This window comes from Nerophis lumbriciformis, linkage group LG23 (assembly GCF_033978685.3).
Source record: "Nerophis lumbriciformis linkage group LG23, RoL_Nlum_v2.1, whole genome shotgun sequence".
Taxonomy (NCBI): Eukaryota; Metazoa; Chordata; class Actinopteri; order Syngnathiformes; family Syngnathidae; genus Nerophis; species Nerophis lumbriciformis.
In genome coordinates, this window is record NC_084570.2 from 42123911 (window position 1) to 42143372 (window position 19462).

The window sequence follows — 19462 nt, forward strand, 5'->3', positions numbered from 1 at the left end:
AATTCGGAAATATATATACATAGTTAAATGTTGTTACCCACATACGAAAAACGAGCAGGCACCTGCAGCATATGCCACAACAGAAGAAAAAAAAAAAAGAGATGGACACTTTTACGGAGCGGAGAAGGGACGCCTAGCCGGGGTCCGGGACCGAGGCCCCTTCCCCCGAGAGGGCCCCACCGGGAGCCGTAGCTGAGGCGATCCGCGAGAAGGGCCCGACGCACGTCCAGGGTCACCACCGCGCCCACCGCACCGACACCCCGCCTCGTCCGCCTTCGCCGCGTCCGCCTTCGCCGCGGCCGGCGTCACGCGCAGCAGGTAAGCAGCTTACCTGCCCGCCACCCCCGTGGCCGGGGGCTCGTAACAGGGGTCACTCCGCGCGCAGTGCGCTCACGAAAGGGGTGGGGCTCACTCTGGTTGATATAGACAGCAGCTAGGACGGTGGCCATGGAAGTTGGAACCCGCTAAGGAGTGTGTAACAACCCACCTGCCGTATCAACTAGCCCTGAAAATGGATGGCGCTGGAGCGTCGGGCCATATACCCGGCCGTCGCCGGCAGCGAGACGCGCTTGGAGGTGCGCTCAGCGCGGCTCCCATATGATTGCGCACTGGTGTGCGTCTGGGTCGTGACAGCGTGGCACGCGAATGTCTGTGCTGCATTGGATCAGTCTCCTTTCTTTAACAGGCAAAAGCTTTATAACCTCACTAATGCCTTGCATCGTCTATATTAGATATATAACAACGGGCGGGTGCGGGCGGATGCGGTTCTGATCAAATGTTAGATCGGGTGGATTGCGGATGGTTGACGACTTTCTGATGCGGTTGCGGATGAAATAATTGCCTATCCGCGCATCTCTAGTATATATTATTTATGTTGTAAATACAAATCTTTATATATCTAGAAAGGGTGGTCCTAAAGAGGTAGGCATTTTTCCGAATTCTCAAGAAGGTAACAAATACAAGAATGTGTGTGTGTGTGTGTGTGTGTGTGTGTGTGTGTGTGTGTTCTGGCAAGGCCTACTTAATGGGGACATCGCTCTGTTTACACAGTCACCTTTAGGGGACCTCTGACAGTATGGGGACAAAAAAACAGGTCCCCTAAAGGGAAACCTTTTTAAATGGTAGTCAGATCCATTCTGAAGATGTCTAAGTGATTTTTAAGCTTTGGCCCATAAAACATGTCAAATATTGGTAAAAAAAAAAAAAAAAAATTCTTGAAAAGTGAAACATTTGTTATCCTGGCATTAATAGTACTGTGATTCTGTATGGTATCCATTCTTAGTTCAAACTAATATATTTTTCCAAAAACAAAATCTGGTTTAGTGTTCCTTAGGATGACATATTCATACAGCATGATTATAAAACATTATTACCTTAAAGTATGATTCACATTCAGAATTTTCCATCCTTCTATATATGGTAGTTGGAGTTACAGACAACTTCATTACTGCTAAATAGCAGTTTTCAGTAATGTCACAGAAGATGCAGGATTTGCTTTATTGGTGAAACTTCCTATAAAAGGACAGCGCTAGTGCTGTATTCTGAGGATCATGTCATATATATCTTTTTTAAATGGTCCTCAGTACATGTACAAATTTGTGTGAATTATGCAAAATTATTAAAATTTGGTCCCCATGAACCATATTAACTCTTTTTCCCCAGGGTCCCCAGTAAGAATGATCAGCACATTACTTCATCAATCCAGAGATTTAAAGATGTGTATGAGCTAACTGGGCAGTGGCCATTTTACCTCATTTTTTTATGCCTCCACAACCTGTAGAAAGGGTGGTCCCCACAAGTGATGATCAAAAACTTGGTCCCCATTACAAATTATAACCAGTATGTGTGTGTGTGTGTGTGTGTGTGTGTGTGTGTGTGTGTGTCTCACCCCCAGGGCTCGGTCTTCTTTGTACTGCAGGAAAGCGTTTGTTGTTCCTTTCTTTGCCATGCGGATCCTAGCCATACGAACTTTCTGTTGGACAAGTTTAGGTTCAATGAATTGCTTTGAAATAAACACAAATATCACAAATACCTCAGCAAACAAACAAGCGTGCACTAAAAATTGACGCCCCTTTGACTGAGTGAGTGAGGCCAACATAACCGGTTGTCGACATAACCCAAATTTGAAAATACAAAGGATTTGTGACTTTGTCCAGAGACCCCTTAAGTCTTGATCTTTGTGTGTTGACATAGTTTCCCTCTGTGTGTGTTCATTCTTTTAGACTTTAAAACTTGTTAAAATCCAGGTTCACACAACGTTGTTTTTATTTTGAAGCTTATTTTGCACTAAACAGGGAGTGCGTAACTAAACAGTACAGTAGATATTTTCCTATTCGGCATTCACTTATTTTATTTTCTTTGCTTGAAATTGTAATTGTTAGTTGTTTTTTTTACAGTAACTTAGATAGAGCGTGGCATGAAGGCGCTATCTACAGGGCAGGGGGAATTGCTGCAGCTATCAATCCAGGAGAGGGCGGTGTGTGGAGGGTAATTTGTGGCTTTTTTGGACACTGAATTTTTAATATTTTTACTTTTTTTTTTACATCAAATGTTTATTCTGACAATTTTATTGAATTTGTACGTTTTGAAATTCAATGTGTAAAAATTCACTGTTAAAGACATCAACAATCGGTGTAGAAGTATTCGTTGTCAAATGTTATTACCATAATATTTGTGTCACGTGACTGCAAACGTGACACCTCATTGGCTGGTTCTGAGACAAGCTCAATTGCTTCTGTCTTATTTTACTGGAAGTGGCTCCTGAGTTTTGAAAACAAATATTTCTGCATTGAATTTTTCTATACTGATTTTTTTTTTGCGCTGATTTTTTTAAGCTGAATGTTTTATACGCAGAATTTTTGTACGCTGAATTGTTTTACACTTAATTTTTTTATCCAGAATTTTTGTACACTGAATTTTTTTTAGCGTAATTTTATTTACACTTAATTTTTTTATATAAAGAATTTTTTTTACACACTGGATTTTTTTATGCTGAAATTTTATACACAGATTTTTTACGCTAAATTTCATATACAACACACAAATTTTTTACCCCCTGAATTTGTATACACCGATTTTTTTTACACTTAATTTTCATACACTACATTTTTTCACACAATTTTTATACATAATTTTTTAATGATGACTTTTAAACACAGAATTTTTATACACTGAATTTTTTTACGCTGAATTTTCATACACAGATTTTTGTACACTAAATCTTTATACACAGATTTTTTTTATGCTAAATTTCATATACACTGAATGTTTATACATTAAATTTTTTTCCCCTGAATTTTTATACACTGATATTTTTCATACAATTTTTATACATAATCTTTTAATGATGAATTTTGATACACAGAATTTTTTTACACTGAATTTTTATACACTGACTTTTTTTCCGCTGAATTTTTATGTACTGAATTTTTTTAAATAGAATTTTTATACACTGGAGTTTTTACGCTGAATTTTCATACACAGATTTTTTACGCAAAATTTCATATACAACACATTTTAATACATTAATTCCCCCCCCCCCTGAATTTGTATACACCGATTTTTTTTACACTTAATTTTCATACACTTAATTTTTTCCACACAATTTTATATATAATTTTGTAATGACGACTTTTTATACACAGCATTTTTACACACTGCATTTATTTACGCTGAATTTTTATACACAGATTTTTTTTTACACGCAATTTTTGTACACAGATTTTTATTAAGCTAAATTTCATATACACTAAATATTTATTAAAAAATATTTTCCCTGAATTTTCATACACTGATTTTTTTTTACACTTAATTTTTATACACTAAATTTGTTTACACTGAATTTTCATACACTGAATTTTTTCATACAATTTTTATTCATAATTTTTTAATGATACATTTTTATACACAGAATTTTTATAGACTGAATTTTTTTACATTTAATTTTTAATACACTGGAGTCTTCATCGAAGACCTCGATGAAGAACACAAACCAAGGACCCAGATTTCCCTCGCCCGGACGCGGGTCACCGGGGCCCCCCTCTGGAGCCAGGCCCGGAGGTGGGGCACGATGGCGAGCGCCTGGTGGCTGGGCCTGTCCCCATGGGGCCCGGCCGGGCACAGCCCGAAGAGGCAACGTGGGTCCCCCCTCCAATGGGCTCACCACCCATAGCAGGGGCCATAGAGGTCGGGTGCAGTGTGAGCTGGGCGGCAGCCGAGGGCAGGGCACTTGGCGGTCCGATCCTCGGCTACATAAGCTGGCTCTTGGGACGTGGAACGTCACTTCGCTGGGGGGGAAGGAGCCTGAGCTAGTGCGTGAGGTGGAGAAGTTCCGGCTAGATATAGTCGGACTCACTTCGACGCACAGCAAGGGCTCTGGAACCACTTCTCTTGAGAGGGGCTGGACTCTCTTCCACTCTGGCGTTGCCGGCAGTGAGAGGCTCAAAGCCTGCACGTTGGAGTTCAACCCGGTGGACGAGAGGGTAGCTTCCCTCCGCCTTCGGGTGGGGGGACGGGTCCTGACTGTTGTTTGCGTTTACGCGCCAAACGGCAGCTCAGAGTACCCATCCTTTTTGGATTCACTCGAGGGAGTACTGGAGAGTGCTCCCCCGGGTGATTCCCTCGTTCTACTGGGGGACTTCAACGCTCATGTTGGCAGCGACAGTGAAACCTGGAGAGGTGTGATTGGGAAGAATGGCCGCCCGGATCTGAACCCGAGTGGTGTTCTGTTATTGGACTTTTGTGCTCGTCACAGATTGTCGATAACAAACACCATGTTCAAACATAAGGGTGTCCATATGAGCACTTGGCACCAGGACACCCTAGGCCGCAGTTCCATGATCGACTTTGTAGTTGTGTCATCGGATTTGCGGCCTCATGTTTTGGACACTCGGGTGAAGAGAGGGGCGGAGCTTTCTACCGATCACCACCTGGTGGTGAGTTGGCTGCGATGGTGGGGGAGGATGCCGGACAGACCTGGCAGGCCCAAACGCATTGTGAGGGTTTGCTGGGAACGCCTGGCAGAGTCTCCTGTCAGAGAGAGTTTCAATTCCCACCTCCGGAAGAACTTTGAACATGTCACGAGGGAGGTGCTGGACATTGAGTCCGAGTGGACAATGTTCCGTACCTCTATTGTCGAGGCGGCCGATTGGAGCTGTGGCCGCAAGGTAGTTGGTGCCTGTCGTGGCGGTAATCCTAGAACCCGTTGGTGGACGCCGGCGGTGAGGGATGCCGTCAGGCTGAAGAAGGAGTCCTATCGGGTTCTTTTGGCTCATGGGACTCCTAAGGCAGCAGACAGGTACCGACAGGCCAAGCGGTGTGCGGCTTCAGCGGTCGCGGAGGCAAAAACTCGGACATGGGAGGAGTTCGGGGAGGCCATGGAAAAAGACTTCCGGACGGCTTCGAAGCAATTCTGGACCACCATCCGCCGCCTCAGGAAGGGGAAGCAGTGCAGTGTCAACACCGTGTATGGTGGGGATGGTGCTCTGCTGACCTCGACTGCGGATGTTGTGGATCGGTGGAGGGAATACTTCGAAGACCTCCTCAATCCTACCAGCACGTCTTCCTATGAGGAAGCAGGGCCTGGGGAATCTGTGGTGGGCTCTCCTATTTCTGGGGCTGAGGTTGCCGAGGTAGTTAAAAAACTCCTCGGTGGCAAGGCCCCGGGGGTGGATGAGATCCGCCCGGAGTTCCTTAAGGCTCTGGATGTTGTGGGGCTGTCTTGGTTGACAAGACTCTGCAACATCGCGTGGACATCGGGGGTGGTACCTCTGGATTGGCAGACCGGGGTGGTGGTTCCTCTCTTTAAGAAGGGGAACCGGAGGGTGTGTTCCAACTATCGTGGGATCACACTCCTCAGCCTTCCCGGTAAGGTCTATTCAGGTGTACTGGAGAGGAGGCTACGCCGGATAGTCGAACCTCGGATTCAGGAGGAACAGTGTGGTTTTCGTCCTGGTCGTGGAACTGTGGACCAGCTCTATACTCTCGGCAGGGTCCTTGAGGGTGCATGGGAGTTTGCCCAACCAGTCTACATGTGCTTTGTGGACTTAGAAAAGGCATTCAACCGTGTACCCCGGGAAGTCCTGTGGGGAGTGCTCAGAGAGTATGGGGTAACGGACTGTCTTATTGTGGCAGTTCGCTCCCTGTATAATCAGTGTCAGAGCTTGGTCCGCATTGCCGGCAGTAAGTCGGACACGTTTCCAGTGAGGGTTGGACTCCGCCAAGGCTGCCCTTTGTCACCGATTCTGTTCATAACCTTTATGGACAGAATTTCTAGGCGCAGTCAGGGCGTTGAGGGGATCTGGTTTGGTGGCTGCAGGATTAGGTCACTGCTATTTGCAGATGATGTGGTCCTGATGGCTTCCTCCGGCCAAGATCTTCAGCTCTCACTGGATCGGTTCGCAGCCGAGTGTGAAGCGACTGGGATGGGAATCAGCACCTCCAAGTCCGAGTCCATGGTTCTCTCCCGGAAAAGGGTGGAGTGCCATCTCCGGGTTGGGGAGGAGATCTTGCCCCAAGTGGAGGAGTTCAAGTACCTCGGAGTCTTGTTCACGAGTGGGGGAAGAGTGGATCGTGAGATCGACAGGCGGATCGGTGCGGCGTCTTCAGTAATGCGGACGCTGTATCGATCCGTTGTGGTGAAGAAGGAGCTGAGCCGGAAGGCAAAGCTCTCGATTTACCGGTCGATCTACGTTCCCATCCTCACCTATGGTCATGAGCTTTGGGTCATGACCGAAAGGACAAGATCACGGGTACAAGCGGCCGAAATGAGTTTCCCCCGCCGAGTGGCGGGGCTCTCCCTTAGAGATAGGGTGAGAAGCTCTGTCATTCGGGGGAAGCTCAAAGTAAAGCCGCTGCTCCTCCACATGGAGAGGAGCCAGATGAGGTGGTTCGGGCATCTGGTCAGGATGCCACCCGAACGCCTCCCTAGGAAGGTGTTTCGGGCACGTCCGACCGGTAGGAGGCCACGGGGAAGACCCAGGACACGCTGGGAAGACTATGTCTCCCGGCTGGCCTGGGAACGCCTCGGGATCCCCCGGGAGGAGCTGGACGAAGTGGCTGGGGAGAGGGAAGTCTGGGCTTCCCTGCTTAAGCTGCTGCCCCCGCGACCCGACCTCGGATAAGCGGAAGAAGATGGATGGATGGATGGATGGATGGAGTTTTTACGCTGAATTTTAATACACAGATTTTCTACGCTAAATTTCATATACAACACATTTTTATAAAAAAAAAATTTCCCCTGAATTTGTACACACCGATTTTTTTTGCACTTAATTTTCATACACTTAATTTTTTCCACACAATTTTTATACATAATTTTTTAATGATGACTTTTTATACACAGCATTTTACACACTGAATTTTTTTACGCTGAATTTTTATACACAGATTTTTTTTACACTGAATTTTTATACACCGATTTTTTTACGCTAAATTTCATATACACTGAATTTTTATACATAACGTTTTTTTTTCTCCTGAATTTTTATACACTGATTTTTTTACACTGATTTTTTTACACTTAATTTTTATACACAAAATTTGTTTACACTGAATTTTCATACACTGATTTTTTTCATACAATTTTTATACATCATTTTTTAATGATAAATTTTTATACACAGAATGTTTTTACGCTGAATTTTTTTTACACTGAATTTTTATACACCGATTTTTTTTAAGGCTAAATTTCATATACACTGAATTTTTATACATGACATTTTTTTCCCCCTGAATTTTTATACATTACCTTTTTTTTTTACACTTAATTTTTATACACTAAATTTGTTTACACCACTGAATTTTCATACACTTAATTTTTTCATACAATTTTATACATAATTTTAAAAAAATGAATTTTTATACACAGAATTTTTTTATGCTGATTTTTTTACACTGAATTTTTATACACCGATTTTGCTACGCTAAATTTCATATACACTGAATTTCTATTAAAAAAAATTATATACTGATGTTTTTTACACTTCATTTTTATACACAAAATTTTTTTACACAAAATTTTTATACACTGACTTCTTTTATGCTGAATTTTTATGGACTGAATTATTTTACATTGAATTTTTATACGCTGTATTTCTTTAACGTAATGTTTTTATGCACAACATTTTTATACGCTTTTTTTACGTTTGTTTTACACTGAATTTGAACAAACTGAATTTTAAAACACTAATTTTGCTTACAAATTTTAATCCATGTAAAAATGTAGTTACATGAATTCAGTGTAAAAAAAAAAGCTTTTGTTATATAGACACAAATTAACCTCCATGGCGTTGTCTCACAAGTCAATCTTGTCAACATTTTCCAGCAGGAAGACGCTTTGACGAGACAAGAGTCGCGCTGTCACAGGTGTAAAAGTGGTGTGTAATTGTGGGGCAAAATGGCGTCCGACCTGCTGCGCTCGCATCTTGTCGGCCCGCTGGTTCTGGTGGTAGATGCGACTGAAGTTGGACACGATGACGGGCACGGGGAGGGCGATGACCAGCACGCCGCTCAACGAGCAGATGGAGCCGAAAATCTTCCCAGCGATGGTGTTGGGGACCATGTCGCCGTACCTGCGGACCATCGCACAGAGGTCGTCAAAAGGCGGCACCACCACCCTTAGAAATAACTCATCTGGTCAAGAGAATAGCATGGTCGAAACCATGGTAACAGAGAAGCATCATGCAACATGTAACCTTCTGTCGTGTGATGTCATCATGACTGCATTTTGCAGACATCTTCAAATGTACTTTCCTGCAGTCAAAGAAGCGGATGTACCTTTAAACACACACTTAACTGGAGGGTGGGGTGTGTCATGGCGTCATGCCAAATAAAGGCTTACAAGAGTAGGCGGTCCCTCAAGAGCAGGGTCAGGCCCGGTTCTGGCGAGCGTGTTCAATATTTCATGACGGGATTATGTCATCCTCGACTCAACATGGAGGGAAACTCTGCCTTCGGGAGGAACAACAAGCTTATCAGGTCTCGGCGTGTTCACTGGTAACCGTGACAACACAGTCAAGGAGGCAACGAGGACGCAGTAAATTGAAGCTTTTTCATGAAAGTCAGCGTGTTCTGATCCCAGATCAGCGCAGATAAAAAAAAAATACAATAGGCCATTAGTGGCCAGCTGACCAATGGCACACTCAGCTGGATGCTTATCGGCCAATCAGGTGGTGATTCAGCACACAGCCGATGCTAATTCACTTATTTGCTCTCCTTGGACGAGAGTGCACGTTCTGAACAAAGCAAGGTCTTTGCTCCCAGCTCACATATGACTGGACTACAAACACAATTATCACAACTTCTTTTTCTATTCTGCAGCCTGAAACATCCATCCATCCATTTTCTACCACTTGTCCCTTTCACCTGGCAACATGAGAACCTACAGAGTCAACAACAGCATGAGAACATAGGAGGTACTCTGTAACATGAGAATCTACAGAGTCTACAACAACATGAGAACATAGCGGGTCATCTACGACATGAGAACCTACAGACTCAACAACTAAATGAGAACAAGGGAGGTCCTCTGTAACATGAGAACCTACAGAGTCAACAACCACATGAGAACATAGGAGGTCCACAGACTCAACAACAACATGAGAACATAGGAGTCCTCTGTAGCATGAGAACCGACAGAGTCAACAACATCATGAGAACATACAGAGTAAATTACGACATGAGAACCTACAGTCAACAACAACATGAGAACATAGAGGACCATCTACGACATGAGAACCTACAGAGCCAACAACAACATGAGAACATAGAGGGTCATCTACAACATGAGAATCTACAGAGTCAACGACGACATGAGAACAAAGAAGGTCATCTACAACGTGAGAACCTACAGAGTCAACAAAAACATGAGAACATAGGGGGTCATCTACAAAATGACAACTTACAGAGTCAACAACAACATTAGAACATAGGAGGTCATCTACTACATGAGAACATAGAGAGTAAACTACTACATGAGAACCTACAGATTCAACGACGACATGAGAACATAGGAGTCCTCTGTAACATGAGAACCGACAGAGTCAACTACAATATTAGAACATAGGAGGTCCTCTGTAACATGAGAACCTACAGAGTCAACAACAAAATGAGAACAAAGAGGGTCATCTACGACATGAGAACCTACAGAGTCAACAACAATATGAAAACATAGCGGGTCATCTACTACATGACAAACTATAGAGTCAACAACAACATGAGAACATAGGGGGTCATCTACGACATGAGAACCTACAGACTCAACAACAACATGAAAACATAGGAGGTCCTCTGTAACATGAGAACCTATAGAGTCAACAACAACATGAGAACATAGAGGGTCATCTACTACATGAGAACCTATAGAGTCAACGACAACATGAGAACATATAAGGTCATCTATAACATGAGAACCTACAGAGTCAACAACAACATGAGAACATAGAGAGTAAACTACGACATGAGAACCTACAGAGTCAACAACAACATTGGAACATATGAGGTCATCTACTACATGAGAACCTACAGAGTTAACAACAACATGAGAACATAGGAGGTCATCTACGACATGAGAACGTAGAGAGTAAACTACTACATGAGAACCCACAGAGTCAGCAACAACATGAGAACATTGAAGGTCATCTACAACATGAGAACCTACATAGTCAACAACAACATGAGATCATAGGAGGTCATCTACGACATGAGAAACTACAGAGTCAATGACGACATGAGAACATAGAAGGTACTCTACAACATGAGAACCTACAGAGTCAACAACAACATGAGATCATAGGAGGTCATCTACGACATGAGAACCTACAGAGTCAATGACGACATGAGAAAATAGGAGGTCATCGACAACATGAGAACCTACAAAGTCAACAACAACATAAAACATATAGGGTCATCTACTACATGACAACCTATAGAGTCAACAACAACATGAAAACATAGGAGGTCCTCTGTAACATGAGAACCTACAGAGTCAACAACAACATGAGAACATAGAAGGTCATCTACAACATGAGAACCTCCAGAGTCAACAACAACATGAGATCATAGGAGGTCATCTACGACATGAGAACCTACAGAGTCAATGACGACATGAGAACATCGAAGGTCATCTACAACATGAGAACCTACAGAGTAAACAACAACATTAGAACATAGGGGATCATCTACTACAGTGGTCCCCAAACTTTTTGTAGCTGCGGACCGGTCAACGCTTGAAAATTTGTCCCGCGGACCAGGTTTTTTATTTTTTTATTTTTTTATTTTTTCATAAATAAATACAATCATGTGTGCTGACGGACTGTAACCCTGCAGATTGTATTGATCTATGTTGATATATAATGTATATTAGGGATGTACCGATCCGATATTTGGATCGGATCGGCTGCCGATATTTGCCAAAAATTGCATATCGGCAAGGCATGGGAAAATGCCGATCCAGATCCAGTTTAAAAAAAAACTCCGGTCCGTGTTTTCCAACGCACCTATTTAAATAATACATTCCACTTTTCTGCTGCTCCGTATTTTCCGTTCCGCATTTTCCAGCACACCTTCAACACATCCACACGTCTGTGGATTCTCACGCAATTGCTTTTAGCTGCTGGCATTACATGACAGGCTCTTCTCACTCTTTCCTGTGTCTCCCTCTCACAGACAGCGAGCGCACCTTCTTACACACGTCACATACTGTCACGTCATACGTCACATACGTATACGTCCTCTCCCAGCAGAGAGCGAGGTAGCGGCATGGCCGCTAAGGTGCGCGCCTGCTCAAACGTCCTCTGCGCACGGCAAATCTATGCCACGCACAAAATCAAATAAAAAAATAAGCGCTTAACAATTTTCGACACACGGACACGACAGAGACAACAGTTTTCGTCATCATTGTTCAAATATTGTGACGTCTGTCGAGACGCTTATCTCCATTCGGTGCCACACGTCCACACCATCAAAATGGCAAAAAGTTCCACATCAACACCGTATGAAAAAAATAGTGATTTTTTTAGTTATGATTGCCTTCTCTGCATGATAGTTTAAAAGTAGCATATATTAATGCAGTATGAAGAAGAATGTTTTAATGTAGACATGCAAGCCTTGAAAGAACATTTTGAAAATCAAGACTGCATTTCCTGCAAATGGGTGCATTTCTACCCTATATTTTAACTTTAGATTTATTCTCATATCAAACTCTTTTGGCTGTCTTTTTGACACTTACATCAGGCGCCCCCCTCCACACCCTGGATTAGAAATAATGTAAATAATTCAATGTGATTATCTTGTGTGATGACTGTATTATGATGATAGTATATATCTGATAGTATATATCTGTATCATGAATCAATTTAAGTGGACCCCGACTTAAACAAGTTGAAAAACTTATTGGGGTGTTACCATTTAGTGGTCAATTGTACGGAATATGTACTTCACTGTGCAACCTACTAATAAAAGTCTCAATCAATCAATCAAAACACAGAATCATCATACTGCTGTGATTATATGCATCAAGTGTTCATTCAAGGCTAAGGCAAAATATCGAGATATATATCGTGTATCGCAATATGGCCTTAAAATATCGCAATATTAAAAAAAAGGCCATATCGCCCAGCCCTAGTTCAATGATGCCATTTCTGTTTGTCATGTATAATTTTGTCTATTTTGTGTTTATCCTTGAATAAACAGGTCAGTTTCTTGTTACCAACCATTGTGTATTATTCAAACTCCCCTAATTCAGCTGGCTAGTTGTTATCAAGAGTACTAAAACCCTTTTCAACATGATTCTGACATCTAAGTAGGCTAAATAACTTTAAACTTTAATACATGCTCGGATAGGCCAGTATCGGTCAGTATCGGTATCGGATCGGAAATGCAAAAACAATATCGGTATCGGATCGGAAGTGCAAAAACCTGGATCGGGACATCCCTAATGTATATATTTTGTTTTTTATGTTGATTTAATAAAAAATTAAAAACATTTTTTTTTTTTTTTTTTTTAAACTTGTTGTGTGGCCCGGTACCAATCGGTGGTTGGGGACCACTGATCTACTACATGAGAACCTACAGAGTCCACAACATTATTAGAACATAGGAAGTCATCGACAACATGAGAACCTACAGAGTCAACAACAACATAAAAACATATAGGGTCATCTACTACATGACAACCTATGGAGTCAACAACAACATGAGAACATAGGAGGTCCTCTGTAACATGAGAACCTACAGAGTTAACAACCACATGAGAACATAGGAGGTCCTCTGTAACATGAGAACCTACAGAGTCAACAACAACATGATAACATAGAGGGTCATCTACTACATGAGAACCTACAGAGTCAACAACAACATGAGAACATAGAGGTTAATCTACAACATGAGAACCTACAGTCAACAACAACATGATAACCTACAGAGTAAACGACGACATGAGAACATAGTGGGTCATCTACAACATGAGAACCTAGAGCCAACAACAACATGAGAACATAGGAGGTCATCGACAACATGAGAACCTACAGAGTAAACGACGACATGAGAACATAGTGGGTCATCTACAACATGAAAACATAGGAGGTCATCAACAACATGAGAACCTACAGAGTCAATGACGACATGAGAACATAGATGGTCATCTACAACATGAGAACCTACAGAGTCAATAACAACATGAGAACATAGGAGGTTATCTACAACATGAGAACCTACAGAGTCAACGACGACATGAGAACAAAGAGGGTCATCTACAAAATGAGAACCTACAAAGTCAACAAGATGAGAAAATAGGAAGTAATCTACAACATGAGAACCTACAGAGTCAACAACGACATGAGAACATAGCGAGTAAACTATGACATGAGAACCTACAGAGTCAACAACAACATGAGAACATAGAGGGTCATCTACTACATGAAAACCTAGAGTCAATGACGACATGAGAATTTAGGAGTTCATCTACGACATGAGAACCTACAGAGTCAATGATGACATGGGAACACAAAGGGTAATCTACAACGTGAGATCCTACAGAGTCAATGACGACATGAGAACATAGAGAGTATTTACTATGACATGGGAACCTACAGAGTCAACTATGACATGAGACATTAGAGAGTAAACTACGACATAAGGGCCTACAGAGTCAACGACGACATGAGAACATAGAAGTTCATCTACAACATGAGAACCTACAGAGTCAACGATGACTTGAGAACAGAGTAATCTACGACAAGAGAACCTACAGAGTAAAAAACAACATGAGAACATAGGTCATCTACGACATTAGAACCTACAGAGTCAACAACATGAGAACATAGAGAGTAAACCACGTCATGAGAACCTACAGTCAACGACGACATAAAAACAGTGTCATCTACGACATGAGAACCTACAGCGTCAATGATGTCATGGTAACAGAGTGTAATCTACGACATGAGAACCTACAGTGTCAATGATGACATGAGAACATAGAGGTACATCTACAACATGAGAAACTACAGAGTCAACAACGACATGATAACATAGAGTGTCATCTACGACATGAGAACCTACAGAGTTAACAACAACATGAGAACATAGAGTAATCCACGACATGAGAACCTACAGAGTCAATGATGACGTGAGTTCGTAGAGGGTCATCTATGACATGAGAACCTACAGAGTCAATGACGACATGAGAACAAAGGGTCATTGACAACATGAGAACCTAGAGAATCAACAACATAGAGGGTCATCTACAACATGAGATCCTACAGAGTCAGCGATGATATGAGAACAGAGGGTCATCTACAACATGAGAACATAGAGGCTTCCCTACAAAATGAGAACCTACAGAGTCAACTACAACATGAATACATAAAAGGTCTTCTACAACATGAGAACTTACAAAGTATACACTACTACATGAGAACAGAGGGTCATGAGAACCTAGAGAGTCAATGATGACATGAGAACATAGAGGTTCATCTACAACATGAGAACCTACAGAGTCAACGACGACATGAGAACATAGAGTGTCATCTACAACATGAGAATCTACAGAGTCAAAGATGACATGAGAACATACAGAGTAATACAAGACATGAGAACCTACAGAGTCAACTACAACATGACAACATAGATGGTCATCTACAACATGAGAACCTACAGAGTCAACGACGACATGAGAACATAGAGCATCATTTACAACATGAGATCCTACAGAGTCAGCGATGATATGAGAACATAGGGTCATCTACAACATGAGAACCTACAGAGTCAACTACGACATGAAAACATAGAAGGTCATCTACAACATGAGAACCTACAAAGTATACTACAACATTACAACATAGAGGGGCATCTACAACATGAGAACCTAGAGAGTAAACTAAGACATAAGAACATAGAGAATTGACATGAGAACACAGAGGGTCATCTACAACATGAGAAAATGGAAAGTAATCTACAACATGAAAACCTACAGAGTCAACAACGACATGAGATCATACAGAGTCAACTACAACATGAGAAAATAGAAAAACATCTACGACATGAGAAAATAGAAAGTCATCTACAACATGAGAACCTACATAGTCAACAACGACATGAGATCCTACAGAGTCAACTACGACATGAGAAAATAGAAGGTCATATACAACATGAGAACCTACAGTCAACGAGGACATGAGAACATAGAGCGTCATTTACAATATGAGAACCTACAGAGTCAACTACTACATGAAAACATAGAAGGTCATCTACAACATGAGAACCTACAAAGTATACTACAACATTAGAACATGGAGGGTCATCTACAACATGAGAACCTATGGAGTAAACTACAACATAAGAACATAGAGAGTCGACATGAGAACATAGTGGGTCATCTACAACATGAGAACCTACAGTGTCAACTACGACATGAGAACATAAAGGGTGATCTACTACATGAGAACATACACAGTCAACTACAACATGAGAACATGAGAACCTACAGATTTAACGACCTCATGAGAACAGACTAATCCACGACATGAGAACCTACAGAGTCAAAAACAACATGTGAACATAGAAGGTCATCTATGACATGAGAACCTACACAGTCAACAACAACATGAGAATATAGAGAGTAAACTACATCATGAGAACCTACAGAGTCAACGATGACATGAGAACATAAAGGTTCATCTACAACATGAGAACCTACAGAGTCGACGACGACATGAGAACAGAGTGTCATCTACGACATGAGAACCTACAGTCAACGATGACTTGACAACAGACTAATCCACGACATGAGAACCTACAGAGTTCAAAACAACATGAGAACATAGAAGGTCATCTATGACATGAGAACCTACAGAGTCAACAACAACATGAGAATATAGAGAGTAAACTACGTCATGAGAACCCACAGAGTCAACGACGACATGAGAACAGAGTGTCATCTACGACATGAGAACCTACAGTGTCAATGAAGACATGAGAACATAGAGGTTCATCTACAACATGAGAAACTACAGAGTCATCTACGACATGGTAACATAGAGTGTCATCTACGACATGAGAACCTACAGAATCAATGATGACATGAGAACGTAGAGGGTCATCTATGACATGAGAACATAAATGGTAATTTACGACATGAGAACCGAGAGAATCAACAACAACATGAAAACATAGAGGGGCATCTACAACATGAGATCCTACAGAGTCAGCGATTGTATGAGAACAGAGGGTCATCTACCACATGAGAACATAGAGGCTTCTCTACAAAATGAGAACCTACAGGGTCAACTACAACATGAATAAATAGAAGGTCATCTACAACATGAGAACCTACAAAGTATACTACAACATGAGAACATAGAGGGTTTTCTACAACATGCAAACCTACAGAGTCAATGATGACATGAGAAGATAGAGGTTCATCTACAACATCAGAACCTACAGAGTCAACGACGACATGAGAACATAGAGAGTAAACTACATCATGAGAACCTACCGAGTCAACAACGACATGAGAACAGAGTGTCATCCACGACATGAGAACAGAGTGTCATCTACGACATGAGAACATAGAGAGTAAACTACATCATGAGAACCTACCGAGTCAACAACGACATGAGAACAGAGTGTCATCTACGACATGAGAACATAGAGAGTAAACTACATCATGAGAACCTACCGAGTCAACAACGACATGAGAACAGAGTGTCATCTACGACATGAGAACATAGAGAGTAAACTACATCATGAGAACCTACCGAGTCAACAACGACATGAGAACAGAGTGTCATCCACGACATGAGAACAGAGTGTCATCTACGACATGAGAACAGAGTGTCATCTACGACATGAGAACCTACAGTGTCATGACAAGTTTACAGTTAGCTGTTTCAGTAGCGATTTTCAGTCATAAATGTGTTGTTGCGGAGTGAAATGTTGTGGGTCACAAGGACGTCCGTATCGAAACTTGTCAGTTGGATGGTTTCTATTTTGACTGCAGCTAAAAGGCCAGCGTCCTCTCCGTCTTTCCTCCTCCTTCCTCTCTGGAGGTCATGTTTAATTGATAACGTGATGATGAAAGTTGCAGGAGGGCGGATGCTCGTTCCGTGTTTTCTCCTCGTCTGGACAACATGTGACTTCTTTTCTTTCTTCTTCCTTTGATTTTGTTTGAATCGCAGCTAACAGCGCCGTGACGCTAACTGACCCGCACGACCGATACGAACGAATCACTCACTAATGACATACAGATAACCCTACATACACTATGTTGCCAAAAGTATTTGGCCACCAATCCAAATGATGAGAATCAGGTGTCCTAATCACTTGGCCCGGCCACAGGTATAAAATCAAGCACTTAGGCATGGAGACTGTTTCTACAAACATTTGTGAAAGAATGGGTCGTTCTCAGTGATTTCCAGCGTGGAACTGTCATAGGATGCCACCTGTGCAACAAATCCAGTCGTAAAATTTCCTAACTCCTAAATATTCCAGAGTCAACTGTCGGCTTTATTATAAGAAAATGGAAGAGTTTGGGAACAACAGCAACTCAGCCACCAAGTGGTAGGCCACGTAAACTGACAGAGAGGGTTCAGCGGATGCTGAAGCGCATGGTGCAAAGACTTTCTGCACAGTCAGTTGCAGCTCCAAACTCCATGTGACCTTCCAATTAGCCCACGTACAGTACGCGAAGAGCTTCATAGAATGGGTTTCCATGGCCGAGCAGCTGCATCGAAGCCATACATCACCAAGTCCAATGCAAAGCGTGGGATGCTGTGGTGTAAAGCACGTTGCCACTGGACTCTATTGCAGTGGAGAGGCCTTCTCTGGAGTGATGAATCACGCTTTTTCATCTGGCAATCTGATGGACCAGTCTGGGTTTGGAGGTTGCCAGGAGAACAGTAAATTTCGGACTGCATTGTGCCGAGTGTGAAGTCTGGTGGAGGAGGAATTATGGTGTGGGGTTGTTTTCCAGGAGTTGGGGTTGGCCCCTTAGTTCCAGTGAAAGGAACTTTGAATGCTCCAAGATACCAAAACATTTTGGTCAATTCCTTGCTCCCAACCTTGTGGGAACAGTTTTGAGCGGGCCCCTTCCTCTTCCAACATGACTGTGCCCCAGTGCACAAGGCAAGGTCCATAAAGACATGGATGACAGAGTCTGGTGTGGATGAACTTGACTGGCCTGCACAGAGTCCTGACCTGAACCCGATAGAACACCTTTGGGGTGAATTAGAACATAGACTGAGAGCCAGGTCTTCTCCACCAACATCAGTTTGTGACCTCACCAATACGCTTTTGGAAGAATGGTGGAAAATTCCTATAAACACGCTCTGCAACCTTGTGGACAGCCTTCTCAGAAGAGTTGAAGCTGTAATAGCTGCAAAACATCATATTGAACCCTATGGGTTAGGAATGGGATGGCATTTCAAGTTCATATGTGAGTCAAGGGAGGTGGCCAAATACGTTTGGTAATATAGTGTATGTTAATATAAACGTATGTGAAAAGATAAAGAAAAAAAATTATGATATAAATAAATCAACAAATTTAATTAAATAAATAAATAAGAAATATAAATGAAAGTAATACAAATTAAAAAAAACACACAAAAAAATAAATAAATAAATATGTGACATATTGCTGTGTCCATCGTTTACTCCGGTGTGATTTGAACTGTCCTTCAATGCATACTCGTACTCATATTACACATTACTCCGAGTGTTCTAATTATAAAGTTGAACACTACTACAGTCTACAAGTACACAAATCATGTCAGCTTATATAGTGAACATGATGATGTCATGGCAGTATAAAAAGCGGGTAAAAGCAAAAAAGGAGATGAAAGTCGAGTCTTTTTTTAGCTCCCGCAGCTATTTAGAGACCACTTTTCACTCAGACAGGAAAGGCATGGTGTCAACTATCTTGCCATGCGTGATGAAATCCATCCATCCACCCATTTTTTTACCGCTTGTC

General features: G+C 42.1%; 1 protein-coding gene across 3 annotated transcripts in view; it reads right to left on the bottom strand.

Moving 5' to 3' along the window:
* kcnd1 (potassium voltage-gated channel, Shal-related subfamily, member 1) overlaps positions 1–19462 on the bottom strand; it is a 60171-nt gene that overhangs the window by 5797 nt on the left and 34912 nt on the right. For all 3 annotated transcript variants that reach the window (XR_009817813.2, XM_061985505.2, XM_061985506.2), the window contains exons 5-6: positions 8408–8570; positions 1889–1972 (exon numbers count right to left, since the gene is read on the bottom strand). Coding sequence is in view for 2 of the 3 variants with exons in the window: in XM_061985505.2 (XP_061841489.1) it covers positions 1889–1972; positions 8408–8570 (247 nt within the window). In the remaining variant the exon portion in view is untranslated. The remainder of the gene's footprint in view (positions 1–1888; positions 1973–8407; positions 8571–19462) is intronic.